The 19,962-nt window shown below is 45.3% G+C and overlaps 1 protein-coding gene across 2 annotated transcripts in view; it reads right to left on the bottom strand.

Annotated features, from left to right (window-relative positions):
* PTPN11 (protein tyrosine phosphatase non-receptor type 11) overlaps positions 1–19,962 on the bottom strand; it is a 582,335-nt gene that overhangs the window by 69,098 nt on the left and 493,275 nt on the right. For both annotated transcript variants that reach the window (XM_086943082.1, XM_086943081.1), the window contains exon 14: positions 7,983–8,107. In XM_086943082.1, coding sequence (XP_086799208.1) covers positions 7,983–8,107 — 125 coding nt within the window. The remainder of the gene's footprint in view (positions 1–7,982; positions 8,108–19,962) is intronic.

Genomic DNA, 19,962 nt, shown 5'->3' with positions numbered 1-19,962 from the left:
AAAGGGCATTATGAGGCCCTCCTCGGGGAGTGTGAATACCTAATAACCTGCCTTGGCTGTTCGGGCTGGACTGTTCCCATGAGGCACAGGGTCAAGACTGATTTGCATAAAGCTGGGCCTGAACTGAGGTGGCAAAGTGGGCTAAAGAATGATGATGGATTCTAGCCAGATCTGTGACTGGGGGTGAGTGTGAAAAGTTTTAGCGCTCCGTCCATTATCTCCTTGTGTTTGCTTTGTTCGCCCTAGGTAGGCAGGGTATGCCCAGACGTGGGTCCCTTGCTCACTTTGCCACTGGATTCAAGCTAGCCTGGCTGATGAAGGGCGTCACCTAGAAACCTGTCTCAGGATGCCTGTTTCCGGTTCAGGAAAGACCTGGCTTGGCAGTTCGGGCTGGACTGTTCCCATGAGGCACAGGGTCAAGACTGATTTGCATAAAGCTGGGTCTGAACTGTGGTGGCGAAGTGAGCTAAAGAATGATGATGGATTCAACCCATATCTGTGACTGGGGGTGAGTTTTTGAAAAATTCAGCGCTCCGTCCATCATCTCCTTGTGTTTGCTTTGTTCGCCCTAGGTTGGCAGGGTATGCCCAGACGTGGGATCTTGCTCACTTTGCCACTGGATTCAAGCTAGCCTGGCTGATGAAGGGTGTTACCCAGAAACCAGTCCCAGGATACTTGTTTCCGGTTCAGGGGACACCTGGCTTGGCAGTTTCGGGATGGACTGTTTCCATTGGGCGCAGGGTCAAGACTGATTTGCATATGGCTGGGTCCAAACTGGAATGGCATGGTGAGCCAAAAAACTATGGTTTAGGCACAGATCTTTGTACTGCGGGGAATGGACGACATTGGTCTGCATTCTGTCCATCAATTCTTTTTACATTTGTCACCAAGAGTGAACCGGTATACCCAGATGTGGGTCCCATGCTCTCCATGCCACTAAAGTCAAGCTATCCTGGCTGAAACCAGTCCTATGATGCTTGTTTGCAGTCCAGGGAGGACCTGGCCTGGCAGTTCGGACTGGACTGTTCCCATTGGGCGCAGGGTCAAGACTGATTTGTATATGGCTGGGTCCAAACTGGAATGGCATGGTGAGGCATAAAACGATGGATTTAGGCCCAGATCTCTGTACTAGGGTGAAAGTATGACATTGTTCTGAATTCTGTCCATGAATTCTTTTTACATTTGTCACCCCAAGTGGGATGGGTATGCCCAGATGTGGGTCCCGTACTCTCCAAGCCACTGGAGTCAAGCTATCCCGGCTGAAGAGGGGTGAAACCTCAAAACTAGTCCTAGGATGCTTGTTTCCAGTCCAGGGAGGACCTGGCGTGGCAGTTCGGGCTGGACTGTTCCCATTGGGCGCAGGGTGAAGACTGATTTGCATATGGCTGGGTCCAAACTAAAATGGCATGGTGAGCAAAGAAACAATGGATTTAGGCCCAGATCTCTATACTGTGGTGAATGTATGACATTGTTTTGCATCCTGTCCATCAATTCTTCTATTTGCATTTGTCACCCCGAGTGGGCCGGGTGTGCCCAGACGTGGGTCCTGTGCTATCCATGCCACTGGAGTCAAGCTATCCTGGCTGAAGAGGGATGAACCCCCGAAACCGTTCCTAGGATGCTTGTTTCCAGTCCAGGGAGGACCTGGCTTGGCAGTTCGGGCTGGACTGTTCTCATTGGGCGCAGGGCCAAGACTGATTTGCATATGGCTGGGTCCAAACTGGAATGGCATGGTGAGCAAAAAAACAATGGATTTTGGCCCAGATCTCTGTACTGGGGTGAATGTATGACATTGTTCTGCATTCTGTCCATCAATTCTTCTTTTTGCATTTGAAACCAGATCCATAGACCTTGACTCGATGCACTTCCATTGTGGGCCTGAGGATGCTGATGGTAAGTGCTGCATTTTTTCAACAGCATCCTCAGGCCCAGAATGGAAGCTGCACATCTGCTGTTCAGTTAAATAAAAGCATTGCAGAGTTCTCATTGTCCCTGCGTTGTCGCAGCTGCAGTGAGCAGGAAGTGCATCATGCATGTTGAAGAAGAGCACATTTTGAAAACTTTCGGAGTATTCTGAGCAGCTTGTACTTCTGCATACAGGGGATGCATTTTGAATGAACGGCACCTTCACGGCAGGAAATATGTTCTGAATGTCACCAGTCAAGCTAACATTTGGGAGACAGGTTTAGCATTCCTTCTGCAACTTGCAAGAAGTTATAGAACACCTTATTAAAACAGAACATATTTACTAGTTCTAGAAGGTGTTCTATTATTGCTAGCAAGTTGCAAAGAAATGCTGAACCAGCAAAGGTTATTACCAATGCAATGCCATCCTACGCAACCATTGGAGTTATACAAATGATGGTTGGGCATTCTGTGCAGTGCAAATCAAGATGCACTGCAAATTTGCTAAACCTCAGGTCTGCGTCACAAAGGTAAGGCTGGGATTTTCTTCCCCGAAATTTACAGACTACAGTCTCAGCCCATCAAGCCTACCTCCCCTATCTACCCACCCCATCAAATGCAGCCAGCCATCATCTGTTTCTAGGCTCCTCTTTATGTCCTGACAATTGGTGTTTATTGCTTGCATGTCAAATGCCTGCTTGCAGTAAACCATGGTGTTTTATTAAGGCTGCAAAAGCTATTTGGCAGAACATAAACATGTACACCATAAATACAGGGCTGTAAGGTTTAGTGAAAGAAATCCCAGCCTTGCTTTCCCTCTGATGAGCTTGTAATCACAAGGGTTCAAGAGAGTTCACAAAACTTTAGTGGAAAGAAATCTTAAAGCAACAAATGCAGTCCTGCACAAACAGGGTTTACTTTTAAAATGTAATGTGATATACTGGACTGCTTCATTAGTTCCAGTGAGGACACTGAAGCGAGGCTCATAACACAGACTGACAGTATGATGCGGGTAAAAGAGTGAAATGCACGCAGGTGAGCAATTGTGGTCAGAATCCTTAGTCCAATTAGATATTTGAGGATTCCTCCTCCAGCTGTCCATGGCTGCTGCCTCCAGTCCCCGTGTCCAGCAGAAAATTACTATCAAGAAAGAGCTCTCTCTGTCTTGCGCAAGAAGTTTTAAGTGAGGGCGGAAGGTTCTAGAAGCAAGGCACATCTGCCTCGCCTGACGTGCTACATCACCTCTCTGCCCCTGTCCCAACCCTCCTGCACAGCATGCGGGGACAATTCTAAATGGGGTAACACAGAGTAATGGTACAGCCGGGTGACAAAAGGCCTGGACTCTGATCCTGAGCTGAACCAGAGAAATATGACAATCCTGGATGACTCTTAAGCGGTACAGATATTTTTTTGGAACTCTTATATGTGGGTTTGACTTACAGATTCCACCCTAGTTCGATAAGTCACTGGTCTTTGTAGGCCAAAGGGAAGCGAAGCTGCACTCTACAGATGTCTTCCCCATAGGTGTATAATGAAGTGTTGTTGCAAACAAAACAGTAAACCACACTAACTTTCCCTATGAGTGTACATTACTATTATGAGGCTTACCTCAGGTCTATTTCCAATCCTGTACAGTCCCCTCTGCGCCAAGCTACCTTTGCGGAATGACCAGGCTGCGCATGGCAGGAGTCTTCCACGAGCAGTCCTAACATGTGTACACATATTTATGTGTAGCCAGCCAAGTGCCACTTACCTTTGCTGCATCACAGAGGCCTTATTTTAATAGGCAGACACTGGTGGTAAACATGCGCAATCCATTTACCAGGAGTTTTACCATGGGTGAGTCACCAGTTGAGAGTTTCACCCACAGTGAAAAAAGTAAAAAACCATGTGATAAACAAGTGAAAGAATCCAGGTGGATTGATGGGCAGGGGCTATTGTCTCACAGTACATGACTTCCAGGTAGTGTTGAAGCCCTTTATCCTGCCCCTACTGGTGTTGAATGTGTGGGAGGAGGTTTACAAAAAGGCACTTGGTGGACTGAGAGGCTGCTCCCTGGAGTCTGTGCTTGTCCCTGGAAAAACAAAACTTTTGCTCTGTTGGTGCTGTTGTTTTCAATATTGTGGTTGCCCAAAGTGTGGCCATGCACCAGAATTCTGGGAGTCAGTGATGAAACTAGCTGTTTCCTGCAGACATCTATCTTTAAAAGCCCCTCTGCAAGGGAATTTGTATTTATTTTATTTACTTATAAAGTTTTATATAGCGCGAACATGACCCACGAGGGTATCAGAGCACTTTACAGTACACAGTTATTAAACATTAGATGATTGGGGTAATACACATACATTCGAAATTCGCCATTCAATACAAAAGAGGTAGACAGTGGTAAATGGATAGCATAGGTGGCTATTAGTCATTAAAGAATTAAAGTCTTAGGATGTGAATTTGTTAATTAGAAGCATTTTTACTTATTTTTTGAAGGAGGTAAAGGAGGAGATTCTGCGTACATCTGGAGGTAGGGAGTTCCAAATCTTCGGTGCGATCCCTGAGAATGCTCTGCAACCAGTTCTCTTTTTATGGAAGAATTGTGGTTTCAGTAGTAGTGAACTCGCACTTCGCGATTGTCTGCAACCTCCCGACCACTCTAGCTTTTGTGCTAAGTAACTGGGGGTATTGCTATGCAGGGCTTTATGGGTAATGCAGGCGATCTTTAGTTGTATTCCTGCCTCGTAGGGTAGCCAGTTCAGAACTTTCGAGGTCGGAGGAATGTGGTTATTTCTTTTAGTTCCTGAGACCAGTCTTGCCGCAGCAGTAAGAGATGCACTCAGCGGGGCCAGCTTATATTTGGGAAGACCGCATAGAGTGGTGCTTCCATAGTCCAATCTTGGTAACACTAGGGCTTGTACCGCCATTTTTAAGTCGGTCTGTGGGAGGAAGGGTTGAAGTTTACTTAGGATACTCATCTGATGATTAGCACCCTTGGTGGCATTATTGATTTGCGCCTGCATATTCAAGTGTTTGTCTAGGGTCACTCCCAAGGATTTCACTGAGTCAATGATGAGGGGAGTACAACAAAAGGAAGTTAGATGCTTCAGCCATAAGTCTATCTTGGATGTGTGATGGGGGGGGGAGATGAGAAGGAATTCCGTTTTTTTGGTGTTAAGCATGAGGTGGTTGTCAGTGAGACAACTTTGAGTATTATGTAGAATAGTGCTGAGGAAGATGAAGTCTTCTCGAGAGAAGATTTTCATATACAGTTGTGTGTCGTCTGCATACAGGTGATATAGAATGTTCTCAGAGTTTAATGCGTTTGCCAGGGGTTCCAGGAGTAGATTAAAAAGAATGCGTGAATGTGCTGAGCCCTGTGAAAACCCTATGGTGACTATGGAGGGTTGAGAAAGTGACTGCTTCATCTTAATTCTTTGGGTTCTGTTATTTAGGAAGGAGGTGAACCATTGTAACACTGGGCCAGTTAGGCCCATCCTTCGTTCTAGACAATAGGTTGTCGTGCTTAACCATGTCGAAAGCGGAGGATAAATCGAGAAGTATCAATAGACATGATTTGGTCTAACATTTTTAGTATGTCATCCATTATGTGGGTAAGTGCAGATTTTGTGCTGTGACCTTGACGGAAGCCGATTGATATGAATGTTTCACAAGCCCCTATGGCCTTGGTCTATACGCCACAGTGTGGATGCTACTCTTTCCATCTTTGTGCCCCATGCATCCAGCCTTTTACTATCCTTGTCTGGTGGAGATCCCAAGCAGGAGAGTTAGCAGGACCTCAGACAAAATGTTAGACTTTGCGTCTGCGCAGACCAAGGTCAACTGCAAGGTTTGAGCACTTATTTGTACTACATTTGCAAATGAGGAAAGTAAATCTTAAGGATGGCCACAAGGTTAAGGGATGTCCCCCTTCTGGTGAAGAGTAAAAGTCACTCACATTATCCAAGGATTGGAAGTATAATGTGGGAGGAGTTTAGTGTCCTCTGAATCATCATGATCCGTATTTCCATATGTTTCATCAGCCATTACAATCTCATTTGGGCACATTTTCATGTTGGTAGTGGAGGGGGATTCAACCAAACAAAGGAATGGCAACTTGGCAGGCTCCGAGTTTTTCACAGGCATTGGAACCTGTGGAGGCATGGCATCAGGAGTTGACAACTTCACAGGGAAGTGCTTCCCTTGGGGAGCATCCCACAGGGTGGCGGAGCTGTCCTTAACAGCTCCAGCATAGCACCCAGGAAGGCCTCGACCTGTGCAGGGTCAGCCATCAGAACCAGAAATCTCAGCCACCTCTTTTTCAACGTCTGGATCATGTACAACAGCAAGGAAGATTTCAGCTTTAGAGAATGGTGTCAAGACTTTGAAAGGTCCTGGGAGCAGGACAGTATCCTCAAGGAAGAAGAAATGCTTTCCTTCCTATGGTGTTTTTTATGGGAAGATATTTTAGCTGGTAATTCTCTTACACAATACTTACCAGTGCAAGAAGGAGATCACTTATGTATTCTCAGTGGGCCGTAGCCAGAGACAGTTTGGGCTACCACTCCTAATTGCTTCTGTTTGCTTGGATATACAAAAAGCGAAGGCTGCCGCGTCATACTCTGTTACCGGGTACCACATGCAATCATGACATGGATCCGAAAGAGACAATGTTTTGTATCTGTGACAAAACGTGGAGCCTAAAAGTTCTGAGGATGACATTTGATCTAATCAATTCTAAATGCGGAGGAATTTCAACAGTGAGACACCAAGAAAGAGCTCCAAATGTGGCGTGGAAAAACAGGAACTTTTTATTATTATTTTTTGCCATTAATAAAGCGCATTATCAGCCAACGGGCATCTTGGTGCTGCATGACTATCAGTTCTAAGGGACTACTGTCAGAGGGAGTGAGACGAAAATGTGTACGATTATCCTTTGTCCTTCCTACCAGGAAAAAAGCCACGTCTTTAAGTCTTTCCTGAAACTTAGCAGATTTGAATTAGTCCTTCGATGTAATAGCAAGTTGTCCCATAATTGAGCAGTTTTGACCTGGGAGGCTTTGCCTCCCTGTCGTGCTTTTTAAAAGGGGGATCAAGTATTAGGTGGGCCTGGGATGACCTCGGCCTTCGGGCTGATGGTGTTACTTTTTTCGCTGTAAAACATAGGGTTTATGGTCTTGCACTATATAACGCCCTATGTAATATACAGAGGGCTTTAAATTTGCAGCGTTCCTTTACAGGGAGCCAGTGAAGTTCCTGCAGCGTTTTGGTTGTGGAGTCCCTTCTCCCTTTGTTTAGCGTTCGCTTAGCAGTCTGTACCTGGATCCTTTTGAGCAGATATTTTGGACATCCTAGAAGTAAGGCGCAGCAACAGTCCAAGCTGCTCATTATACAGACCTGTACCTAAAGTCTTCTGAAAGGCTGTGGAAGCTTTGGGACAATTATCTTCAAGTTTCTTAATAGACCATAGCATAACCTACTGTTTTGTTTACCTGTGTTAACCTTAAGAGCTGTTCGTCAAAATAGACACCCAAGTAGCATACTGAATGTATCAGTGCTGGAACCGATTTCAATGGTCATGGCCGGGAGTTGGATGGAAGTTGTCCCTGTCTAATTGCAGGAGAATAGCAGAGAAATTCTTAACTGATGTTCATAAAATGACTGACACCTAATATATTTCGGTGTTGTCATGTCTGAAGCAGCAATCAATTATCTATTAGTGCTTGGGAAATGCATTTCCAGACCGGTCTCATGCCTGGAAAGATAATTTATAAGGTAACTGCATGAAAATGTATCATCAAAAACTATGTCTAATTAAATATTTGAAGAACACATTTAAAAATGTAGGTGGAAGTGGTGAACAGCATGCAATGGTATCCTTTTGATGTAGTTGGAGGTAAATCTCACCATTAATACTGTCAGAACAATGGATGATGGGGTAGTTATGCTGGGAAATCCCATGGGTACTAAGTGGTGATAAAAAAACATGCAGAAACTGAAAATGCTCATTGTTGCATAATACACAAAAGAAAAGATGGAGGGCAAATGAAAACAAAAAATGTGACTGCACATTAATGTAATATTTGACTTACTCTGGAAGTGTTGGAGTGGGAGTTGGAACTGGAGTACATGGTGGGAGTGGACTCTGATCCCCAGCTGTCTGGTCCGATAAAGAATATTTAATGTTTGTGTACTCGTGCCCTTTCCTCTTGCTCTTCTGAAAATAGAAGTAAAGCTGCAAAATTAACATATTAGATAACAAAAATTTAATAACTGCAAAAAACAAACATTTAGAAGGATAGCATAAAATGAGTAAGTAAATCAGGAAACATCCAATAAATGCCTTTTTGTTCTGAAAAATAGAGCTTCATAGAACACTATACATGAACACACAGAATGTAATGATATGAAGGCCACTGAAGAAAAATATATTTTAGGGTCATTAGATGGTCTGAACTATGTTACAATGTTAGTAGAGGGGGAGGAAAAATAATCTGTAAAGGAAGGGTGTTATCATTCTTTGCCCTTGGGGACATTTAATGAAGAATTTCACCAATCCATGAGGAAGAGAGATTGACAGGCTGGCCTGCTGCCCTCCCACTGCTGAGTCTGGTATGAGAGGAGCTACTGAGCAAAACACTCTCCAACACACACACCCACACCATGAAAGAATGTGCATTTTTAGAGCATGATGGAGTGTGTCTCTTGTGAGGGAAGACGCACACTGCCAAAAAGCAGCAGGTTATTCCAAGACACTCATACGCATCAACTAAGACCTGGTATGTGCTGGGCCAAAACGCAGGTACCTATCTCCTAATATCAAAGGCAAAGCCTTCAGAGGGTCGTCTAGTAAAAGCAGATGGCAGGATCTGTGTGGGATGGCATGAAGAAACAAATACTACCTGGGCACGCACCTGCCCTCATGACTTCCTGCTACTCTATGTCCCATGTAGCCAGGGCCAGACTGGGAACCCAAAACTTGGTAATTTTCTCAGACTAGTGTCCAGTGAGGTACTGTCTGACCCCGGGAGCCTGGAAACGCTTGGTTACTCCTTTTGATACTGGGGGGCGTCTTTTCTATTTCCCTATCCCAGACGTCTTCCTTTTCAAGAGTTTTAATCTATCATCCCCCGGATTTTCCATGACAGTTCACCCAGGCTTTACTAGAGGTGTTAGCCAGTCTGACATTTAATAAAACCTATTTCACAGTCTTAGGTTATCCGAACCTTCACCCGGACCAACCAGACGACACCTAGGCATCGGGTCTTCCGGCTGACCTGGACGCGTTCCTAATAACCCCATGTTTCAGGTCTTGGACCCTGTTCCTCTCCCCTGGACCGACCATTTTTTAATCCCCTAAATCCTTATGATTCCGGGTTCACCTCCATACCCGCAACCAGTGATGGTGGAAGGTCGCTGCTGGGCCCGATTAAATCTCCAGAACTGGAGAAGTATTCGCAGTAGGACTTCACTATACTGCCTCTAATCTACACGCTGGACCACACATTATTGATGCAAAGTAGAAAGAAGTCCACCCCTGGTACTCTTGCCTCTAGAGCTTTAAAAAAAAGCAGAGAGGGAATGGAGAAATGACTATAGGCATTCTAAAAAACTCGAATGGACTTATCTACTAATCCTTCCAAGAAGGGGAAGGTAGCCCTACTCCCCTGAGCAACATTAATGAGAGTATCTCCACCATTCTCTCCTATTTCCTATCTTTGACATTGGCCTTGGACAATTCAGGGTCAGAGGGCAGAAAATCCTTTTTCCAACCCTTCTTAATTATTTTTTTAACTTCTTTATTGAACTTTAAATATAATCATGAATACCTCCTACCACCCAAGCCACACACTCTGCAAACATATGAAACCGATCAGCACCATAGAGGTTAGACCGGTGGCAATGTAACCCAAAAGACCCCCCCCTCCCATTTTGCAATTCGATCTGGAGTATAATATGACTTAAAGATTGTTTTAAAATGCTGGACTTGTAAACTTGCTGAGACTAACCAAAGATTCACCCAAAACTCCCCTATCTGTACCTTATCTTGCGACCATCAATCATGTTTATCGTTGTCATCCGTCATCAGACTATTGAGAACCTGATTAACTGAGCCTATAGAGAGGTCTGCCCTTCTCTTATCATTTCCACAAGTTCTGCCCTAGAGAATCCCAGGACCCCTCCTCCCTTCTTCCTAAGGAAATCATAAATCTGCAGATACTTAAAAAAATTAATTATGTCCCAGATTAAAATTCAGTTTCAGTCTCAAATGTAATCAGTTCAATCTCATCCAAAAAATCCCCCAGTTTAAAAGGGCCCTGCTTTCTCCGCCGTCTCACGTGGGAATCCCAATATATCTCTGGTAAAATAGGGTTATTTTAGATAGGGGTATAATAATTAACTCAACCAATGCCCACTTTTCTTCAGACAACCGACCCGATCTTGTATGCACATTGAAGAGTCTTAAAACTAACTCTTAAATAGCCAAATTCCATCTACCGTAGCAAACACTCCCACGCTTTTCCCCCAAATCAGCAGCTCATAAAATGTAGGGGAGTAATTCTCATTAACCTCCACCTCCTCCTTGGTCCGGAAAAGAATGGCCATCTGTTGCAGGGTAGTAGCCCAAAAGTACCCTTTAACACAACATAACATAACATAACATAACATAACATAACATAACATAACATAACATAACGTAACATAACATAACATAACGTAACGTAACATAACGTGTATTTGTGAAGCGTATGTTCACCCGTAGGGATCTTGGCACTGAATAACACATGTTTATTGTTACCCAACTCAATGGTACTCATTTTATCGACTTCAGATGGATGAAAGGCTGAGTGGCCCACCGGGATTTGAATCTTTGACCATGAGGTCGAACACAGGCCCCTGCAATGGACGCATTAGTCCACTGAGCCACCAGAACCAGTAGTTAGGGACTGCCCACCTATCTCTAGTTAAAGTCAGATATTTCAATACCATTCTAGGCCTAGAATAGGCCCACAGGAATCTTGAGATCATCCCATCTATCACTTTAAACCATGAGTTCCCTACGTTGAGGGGGATAGCCCTAAAAGGCAAAGGTCTTTTGGTAATAAAACATCTTGACTACATTACTTCTCCCTATCAGAGACAGCTGTAAATTATTTATTCATCCAAAATCTGCTTTGGTTTTCTTAATTTCTTAATTAAAGGGTTTAGGTTGGTCTCAACTACTTTTCCCACTTCTCCTACAATGTTAACTCCCAGGTAGGTCGCCCCCTCGACTACTTGTCTATCCTTGTATTGCACATATCTATTTTTTATAATTTGAGTTTTATCCTGGTTTAGCAAATAGCCGGAAAACCGGTCAACCCAGCCAGCCTTTTTCTCTATTTTTATCATTGCTTCCCCAGGATCTGGCATAACAACAGCTGTATTGTCAGCATATGCAAGGATTTTAGTATCCCATCCATGAAACTTTAAAGGTAAACTTTTTATATTATTTTCTAACCTCTTAATCAGTGGTTCAATATATAAAGCAAACAATAATGGGGAGCATGGGCATCCCTGTCTTGCGCCCTGTTGTATCCTCAATAGATCAGAATACCCATCCATCAACAAGATTCTAGCTCTCGGACTCTGATATAGTGCTTTTATAGCCTGTATGTACCCCGGCCCTATACCCATCCTCCCCATAGTTGTCCAGGAGACCCTATCACAAGCCTTTTCCGCATTCAAAAGGACTAAAGCCATAGGGTCCCTGGTAACTGATGATGCATCAAGCAGAATAATTACCCTTACAATGTGATCCCTTGTCCCCTGGCTAGGAATGAACCCATGCTGCTTAGGTGATATCATCCTGCTAATTGTCTCTGATAATCTTGCTGCGAGCACTTATGAATAAATCTTGGAGTCACTGTTCATTAACGTAATGGGTCAGTATGAACCTATTTCTTGTGGGGATTTTCTTTTTTTAGGACAGATTACAATGTTTACTGAAACCCACGAAGGGGGATCCTCCCCATCTTGTATTTTCTGAAATATATCTACCATATATTTATAACGACTAGAACAGAAGATCTTGTAACATTCCCCAGGAATAAAATCCGTTCCTACGGCTTTCCCAGGTGAAAGCCGTAGGAGCAGCAGTAATCTTCAGAGAAGGGTCGATCTTAAACTCTCTTGATCTTCCTTATCTAATCTTCCGTGTAACATCGAATCTAGATACCCTGTTAAATCTCCCGTCCCTGTTTCCACATCTTCATTATACATTCGTTAATAAAATCTTTGAAAAGCAGCCCACATCCTTTCCACCTCGGAGACTAACCCCATTTCTTTAACTTGACTTTATGTTGTTTGTTGTCTAGTATATATAGCTAAAAAGTGCCCCACCTTCTTGCTGTACTCATAAAACATATGTTTCTGCCCTATATATTTACTAGCTGCTTTATCTGTTGACATTTTTAATATTGCTGCTTTAGCAACCGCAACTTTTTGTTGCATCATATCAACCTCATTTCCCCTATTTACTGCATCTATCAGGTCAGTGCCCGCGAGCATCAATTCTTTATACAATTGTATAAGTAATGCCTTTTCCTTCTTTTGTTTAACCCAGCTAAACTGAGTTGTCTCCCCCGAATGCCTGCTTCAAAGGTATCAGGGGCGCTGCTTCAAAGGTATCAGGGGCGCTGCCTAAATTCTCTGTCATAAATACTGGAATCCATTCCCGCATGTGGCTAATATAATCACTGTCCAACAATAGAGCCCGATCATAAGACCAGCTCTGTTGTAGGCATGGTGTATTAATCAATGACAACTCCAGAACCAGTGGATTTTGGTCTGACATAGCTCACGGGTATTTCTAAATTGAACTCCCCTACAACAGACCTTGAGATATAAAAAAAAAAAAGTCTAGCCTTACATGTACCTGATGTGGCGCTAAATAAAACGTGAACCCTGGATCGGTGGTGCATTTTTATGCCCATACAACTTTTAGTCCATAGGTCTTTCTTAAATCTAATAATGATCTAAAACATTGGGCTTACAACCTACATACTGATTAGTACCCCCCTCCCAAAAGTCCTTCCTTATGTTGATGTTAAAGTCTCCACACATAATAAGCGGTAATAGCCATAAGGCTAGTTCACCATTCAACCAGTCAAATACGTCTGGGTCATCCAGTACAGATCCATACATTGCGCAAAGCATAAAAGCCCCATTGGGGCTGCAAAACTCCTCAATAGCCCATCGCCCGTACTTATCTGCCCTACACCGCGGAAACACATTACTTTTCCAGGCTAGAATGGCCACCCCTTGTGTGCTTGTCCCTTGTGAGGTGCTACTTACTAACTGATACCTCAGTGATTCTAGAATATACTGTCTTGAAGCTCCGTGCATCTCCTGCAGACAAATTATGTCTGTTTTTAAATATTTCATGTCGATCGCAAACCTTTTTTTGGGGTTATTTATCCCACAACTATTGATTGCCGCAATATGCATCTTACCCTTTTTTAGGTAACCTACTTTCAGTACCTAGATTTACTGCATTACATCTATCTGGCCCCATTCATTCTATTACTGTTTGCTTGGGACTCGTCCTCCCCCACCCTATTTACCCCCATCCCTTCCAACTCTCCTATCTCCCCCACCCAAACTCCCTCCCTCCAACTCCTTCCCCACCACCACCGAGGAAACAGGTCACGCATGACTCTGAGTATGCCACCCACCGCCTCTCCCGCCCGCCATAAATCACTAGCCAAGTAAATTCAGCGCTTTTATTTCTGAAGTGAATGATCATACTTTTCCTTTTAAGATAACTTTGAGCCTTGCAGGGTACAGTAAAAATACCTCACACCCCAGACTCTGAAAAGGTGAGAACAGCTGTTGCAGGTGCTATCTTCTTACCACTGTGGTGTGGCATAAATCAGGTCGAACAAAGAATGTATGGCCATGAAAGAAGTGCTTAGCCTCAGGCCTGGCCTTGTCAAAACCCCCCTGGAGAAGCAGAAAGTTCCCAAAGACCACTAAGATTGCTCTAGGCCTCTCAGGTTGCTCTGTGTTACGGTCTTTATTGATCATCAATGGGAACCAATGAGTCTGTTGCACCTCAGCGCCCCAGTCCCAATGAGCAAGTTCTGGGAAGGCCCCTTTAAGTAAATTCACCATAAATGATCTAATGCCATTCCCCTCGATATTTTCTGAAAGGCCCAAGAACCTTAAATAGTTCCTCTGTTGCGGATTCTCTAATTTTTCCAGCTTCTACATTACATCGCTTATTTGAGACTCCAGCAAAACGTTATATTCCTGCAGCATATTGGCATCTGCCTCCACCACAGCGGTACGATCTTCTACAATTGTGACTCTCTCGGCCATCTCTGAGAAAAGCTTGCTTACTTATCAAATTGCCCCTTCCACCTTTTTCGTAGCCAAATGAGCCCTGCAATTCTCGATACGAGCTTCTCCTCGCATTTGCTTTAATGTGGCATAAACAAACTCTATGGAGGGAGTTTGTGTAGGAGCTTAGCATTCACTTGTCCCACCACAGGATACCCTAGTAGTCCTGTTATCCTCCTCATTATACACCATTTGAGTAGCGGAATAGTCCCACATTAATATCTGGGCGATGGCTGAATGTGAATCTAGCCCAGCCTTATTAATGCTCGATTTATCTTTCTGTTTTTTCCCTCCCTTTTGGGGCAGCCTTCGTTTCTGTGTAGCTGGTTTGCCCCTGCTTTTGTCATTGCTTTCCTCTGTAGTTGGAGAACTCAACTTCTCGTCTGCCGAGCTTGTACTTAATCCAGAGACCTCTGAATCATCTGTGAGGGAGGACATTTCCTCAACAAAGTAGGGAGAGTCTAGTCCCATCTGGAGTTGTGAGGCCTGGGAGTTCTCTTCAGCCCTCAGTGGGGGAGTTGTGTACATTACATCCCCTCCTTTCAAGTCCTCTGCAGGTTCCTCTTATCCTTGCATGCCCAAAGCTACCAGTGTTTCACAGCCATTGGATTCCTTAATAACAACCACTTGGGTATTTTCTTTTGTCCCATCTCCTTTGGTAGCTGCCTGCAGAAGAGGCACTGTGGTATCCTCACTCACCTACATCAGGGGCGCATCCTCCTGCCCATTCCCCTAGGGGTCGTCCAACCTTATGAGGTCTGAGGCACACTCGATCCCTCGCCCTTTCCCCACACCCTGGCCGGCCGCTGGGAAAATCTCCAAGATTGATGGCTGCTTCTGCCCAGCCAGACCGGCACTAGCTTTTCGAACCCACTTCTCCTGGGGTTCCCTTCAGGACCAGAATAGCTTTAACATTATTCCTTTCTTCAGTTTAACTTCAGCAGTGCGCTGTGAGCGCACCGCTGAAGTTCAACTGAAGAAAGTCATTCTATACCAATAGAAGCAGCATGCCAGGAAGAGTCACTCCGGGGCTGGCCTTGACAAAAAATGGATGCATTAGAAGCAATGCTTACGGATTATTACACGCAAAGCTTTTTGCAATTTCGGCCTGAAAAGTCTTTACAACAACAGAGGACTACCAAAAGCTCACAATCTCTACTTTTTGGACACGAGCAGTGGATTTTACCACATAATGTTAGAGCTATTCTGGTCCTGAAGAGAACCCCATGAGAAGTGGGTTTGAAACGTGCCGACCTAACGTTATTTTGTCAGACAAACATGTATTTAACCGTTTTGCTTTCGTGCACTGTAAATTTGATGTCAATTGTAAGGGTTATATATTTTGTGTAGGAGTGCACTTAAAAGACTATTGTCTAAACCTTTTGTGTTGTTTGGTTGATACCCCTGGTTTTTCAAAATATTAAATAGGTTTAGTCAACCAGGAAGAGTTTGTGGCGTATGGCTGGAGGCGTGTGTGGGTTATATAAGTGTTAGCAAATGAGTTGTATGAAGGAGATGATAGGAAGAGGTTGTGGTGAGTTTGTATTAAAAATGGTGTACGTTTTTTTGTACAAAGAGTGCGTCTTATTGTCATATTTTCTATATAGTTTTGATGCGAATTCAAAAGAAGCTTCTCTGAGCTAAAAAGAATTCTGAAATAAATTAAAAAAATTCAACTGTGAAATAAGGCTGTCATACACTTCATTTTGATGCGCCTTTGAAGTGATGTTGGATGAGATATCAGTATTGGCATTTCTTGTTGTTCTGTATATCAATTTAAAGAGGGCAGCTCTACCCAGTAACGTCAGTGGTAAAGACCGCCAATGTTTCACATCGTGGCAAAACTTTGTTAGTGGTTTCATGAGGTTTTCTTCAATAAAATGTGCTGGTTGGGGCGTGATGTAGATCCCTAGATATTTGAATCCCTTGGTTGCAGTTTGTAGCTTACAGCCCGGCGGTAGCTTCGGGGTGGGGCAGTGGAGGACGTATAGTAACGAATAGTTTCTTACCTGTCGGTGTAGTTTTGCAGCTTGATGATCTTTCTGGATTCACTATGCTGTGCATATTCCGCGGTCTTGTGGTTGGGTCCGGATTCGTAGTCTTTTCTCTCTCTCTTTTTTTTTTTTTTTTTTGTGGCCCAGGTGGGCGTCGGCGTCACCCTTCCTTGGGTGTATTTCCGGTGACGTCGGCATGCTTCCTGCGGAAGCTCCCATCCCTGGGCGCCATCTTCGGATTCTTTTTTTCGTGTTTCCTTCGCTTCCGAAGTGATGGCAATGTTCTATGTAGGTGATTTTTCCTTAACCGCCTTGTATGTAAAATCCATTTTATCTCTTCATCTTCTTTTTTTTTTTTTTTTTTTTTGACCACCCCTTTTTCTCTCCAGCCTCATCTTTCTGGCGGAGGTGGGTGGGTTCGCTAGTGAATCCAGAAAGATCATCAAGCTGCAAAACTACACCGACAGGTAAGAAACTATTCGTTTTGCAGCGTGAATCTTTCTGGATTCACTATGCTGTGCATAGATTTTGTAGCGGTTTCTCATTTCCGTGGCGGCTGGGTGGAAGATGAGTTCTGGTGTCTGAATATGTGCTGGAGCACCTTTTGTCCGACTTGCGCTTCCTTGTTCATCTGCACATCCACGCAGTAGTGTTTTGTGAACGTGTGCACTGAAGCCCATGTTGCCGCCAGGCATATGTCTTGTATGGGCGTGTTAGCCAGGAAGGCTATTGTGGCCCCCTTCTTCCTAGTGGAGTGTGCACGCACTCCCTCGTCTAGTTCCTGTCCTGCCCTGTTGTGGCAGAGCTGAATCGTCTGTGCTATTCATCGTGCAATAGTGTTCTTCGTTACTGCTTTGCCCATGTAACTGTTGGCGAATGACACAAAGAACTGCTTCGTTTTTCTGTGCTCCTTTGTCCTTTCAATGTAATGCATGACCGCCCTTCTGGCGTCTAAGGTGTGCAGAGCTCGCTCAGCGCTATTGGTTGGTTTTTGGAAAAAACTCGGTATCTGTATGGACTGGTTCATGTGGAACCTGGAGACCACCTTCGGCATGAAGTGTGGGTCCGTCCTCATCACAACCCTATCACTATGTATTTGTATGCAGGGTTCCTGTAGCGTCAGCGCTTGTAGTTCGCTTACCCTGCGTAATGACGTTATAGCAACTAGGAAGGCTGTTTTCATGGTTAGCATCTTTAAGGAGGCCCTGTGCAGTGGTTCAAAGGGCTCCTTCATGAGTTCCGTGAGAACTACGTTCAAGTTCCATGCTGGTGGTGGCACCCGCTTGGGCGGTGCGATCCTCTTCGCTCCTTCCAGGAACCTCTTGACAACCTGGGATGTGAAGAAGCTCCTGCCCATCTCACCCCTAGTGTAGGCTACTATAGCCGCTAAGTGAACCCTCAAGGAGGATGAACTGAGTTTTTTGTCCAGCAAGTGTGTCAGGTATCGCAGCACTGTGGAGTCTTTCTTCATTTTCTTGTGAAGTTGTTCACGTTTGCATCACATCGTGTATCTTTTCCATTTTGCGACATAGCACCGCCGTGTGCTCGGCCTCCGTGCCTCCCGAAGGACCCTGAGGGTGCTCTCTGGCAGTCTCAAATGTGCAAACTCTATGTCCTCAGGAGCCATGCTACTAGGCTCATGGTCTCTGGCTCTGGGTGCAGCACCTCTCCGTTCTGAATGGAGAGCAGGTCCTTTCTTCTGCCGAATCTGTGGGGTGCACTCTGTGACATCTCCATGATCTGTGAGTACCATGTCTGCCTCGCCCACTGTGGCGCGACCAGTATCAGGGTCATCTTGCTCGCTCTGCACTTGCTCAGTACTCGGTGTATCAGTGGTATCGGGGGAAAAGCGTAGGCAAATGTCCCGGACCAATCTATCCATAGGGCATTCCCAAGGGACCCCTTTTCGGGTAGTCTGGATGCGAAGTACTGGCATTTCGCATTCTGGCGTGTTGCAAACAGGTCCACTGACGGCGTTCCCCACCTGTTGAATAACCACCTCGTTTCCTGAGCATTGAGCTCCCACTCGTGGGATGCCGATGTCTGTCTGCTCAGCCAGTCTGCCTGAATGTTCTCCTTCCCTGGTAGGTGTATGGCTAGCAGGTCTATCTGTAGAGGGATGGCCCATCTCCATATCTCCTGTGCCAGTGTTGAAAGCGTTGTTGACTGTGCTCCACCCTGCTTGTTGATGTAGAACATCGCCGTGGTGTTGTCTGTCTGCAGTAACACCCTTTGCTTGTACAGTCTTGTCTGGAAGGCTTTCAGTGCAAGGAAGATTGTCTTCAATTCTAGGTAATTGATATGCTTTGTCGCATCTGCTGGCGTCCACAGTCCTCTCACTTTGAGCTCCTCCATGTGAGCGCCCCATCCCTTCAGGGATGCGTCTGTGGTGATGGTCACTGTCGGAGTTGGGGGTGTTAGAGGCTTTCCCCTTGTTAGGTTTTCCATGCTCCACCATGTCATCTCCCTTTGCACTGCGTGCGTCACCACCACAAGATCCTCCCAACTGCCTGACGCCTGTGACCACTGTTCCTGGAGCCATTCCTGCATGGGTCTCATGTGTAGCCGCACATTCGGCACAAGGTGGATGCATGATGCCATCATCCCCAAGATCTTGCTCGCCGTCCTCGCTGTCCGAGCTTGCCCCTTCCGGTAGAGGCGAGTTTCCTTGACCAGCGCCCTTGCTCTCTTCTCGCTGGGGAACACCTTGGCCTGCACGGTGTTGATCACTGCCCCCAGGAAGGTCTTCACTTGCTCCGGTTCCATTGACGATTTTTCCCAATGGACGGAGAACCCCAGGTTTATGAGCGTGCTCGTCACTGTCTGTGCGTGGTGTTTGCACCTTTGGTACGAACTCGCCTTCACCAACCAGTCGTCTAGATAAGGGTATACGTGTATCCCCTGTCTTCGTAGGTGTGCAGCAACTGCTGCGAGGCACTTCGTGAATACCCTTGGTGCTGATTTGAGTCCGAAGGCCAGCGTTGTGAACTGGTAGTGGCCTCCCCCGATTGTGAACCTGAGCATATGCTTGTGCTTTTTGTTCATCGGTATGTGCAAGTAGGCGTCCTTGAGGTCTATCGTGACCATGAAGTCTCCGACCTGCAGTTGCGGTAGCACCTCCTGCAGGGAGGTCATTTTGAATTTCTGTGTTCTTATGAATTTGTTGAGGAACCTCAGGTCTAGGATGGGCCTCATCTTGTCGTCTACCTTTGGTACCAGGAAGTACGTCGAGTAGACTCCCTTGTTCCTTTCCTTGAATGGGACTCGCTCTATGGCCTGCTTTTGCAGAAGTTCCTTTACCTCTTCCTGAAGCCTCGCCAGCTGGTCTCCTGCTGGCGGTCTTCCCCTTGGTTTCCTGCTTGTTGGCCTTTTCTCCAATTCCAGGCAATACCCGAATTGGATGATGTTTAGGATCCATTTGTCTGATGTGATTTCTCTCCATTCCTGGAGGTAAAATTTCAATCTTCCTCCCACTGGTGTCATGTGGTCGTAGGTGTTTTGATTGTCCCGACCCCTTGGTACGTGGTGCCCCCCCGGGTCCTTTCTGTGGCTGGGCACCCAGAGTTCTGTGGAGTCACTTCGAGGAGGGCTGCTGCCCCCCTCTCCTATTCTGGCCACGTCCGTTTCTTCCTCGAAAGGACTGACCTCTTGGTTGGTACTGCCAGGACTGCTTCTGCTGACCTTGCTGTCCCTG

Source organism: Lissotriton vulgaris, chromosome 11, assembly GCF_964263255.1.
Source record: "Lissotriton vulgaris chromosome 11, aLisVul1.2, whole genome shotgun sequence".
NCBI classification, from domain to species: Eukaryota; Metazoa; Chordata; class Amphibia; order Caudata; family Salamandridae; genus Lissotriton; species Lissotriton vulgaris.
This window is presented reverse-complemented; position numbering and strand designations above follow the sequence as displayed.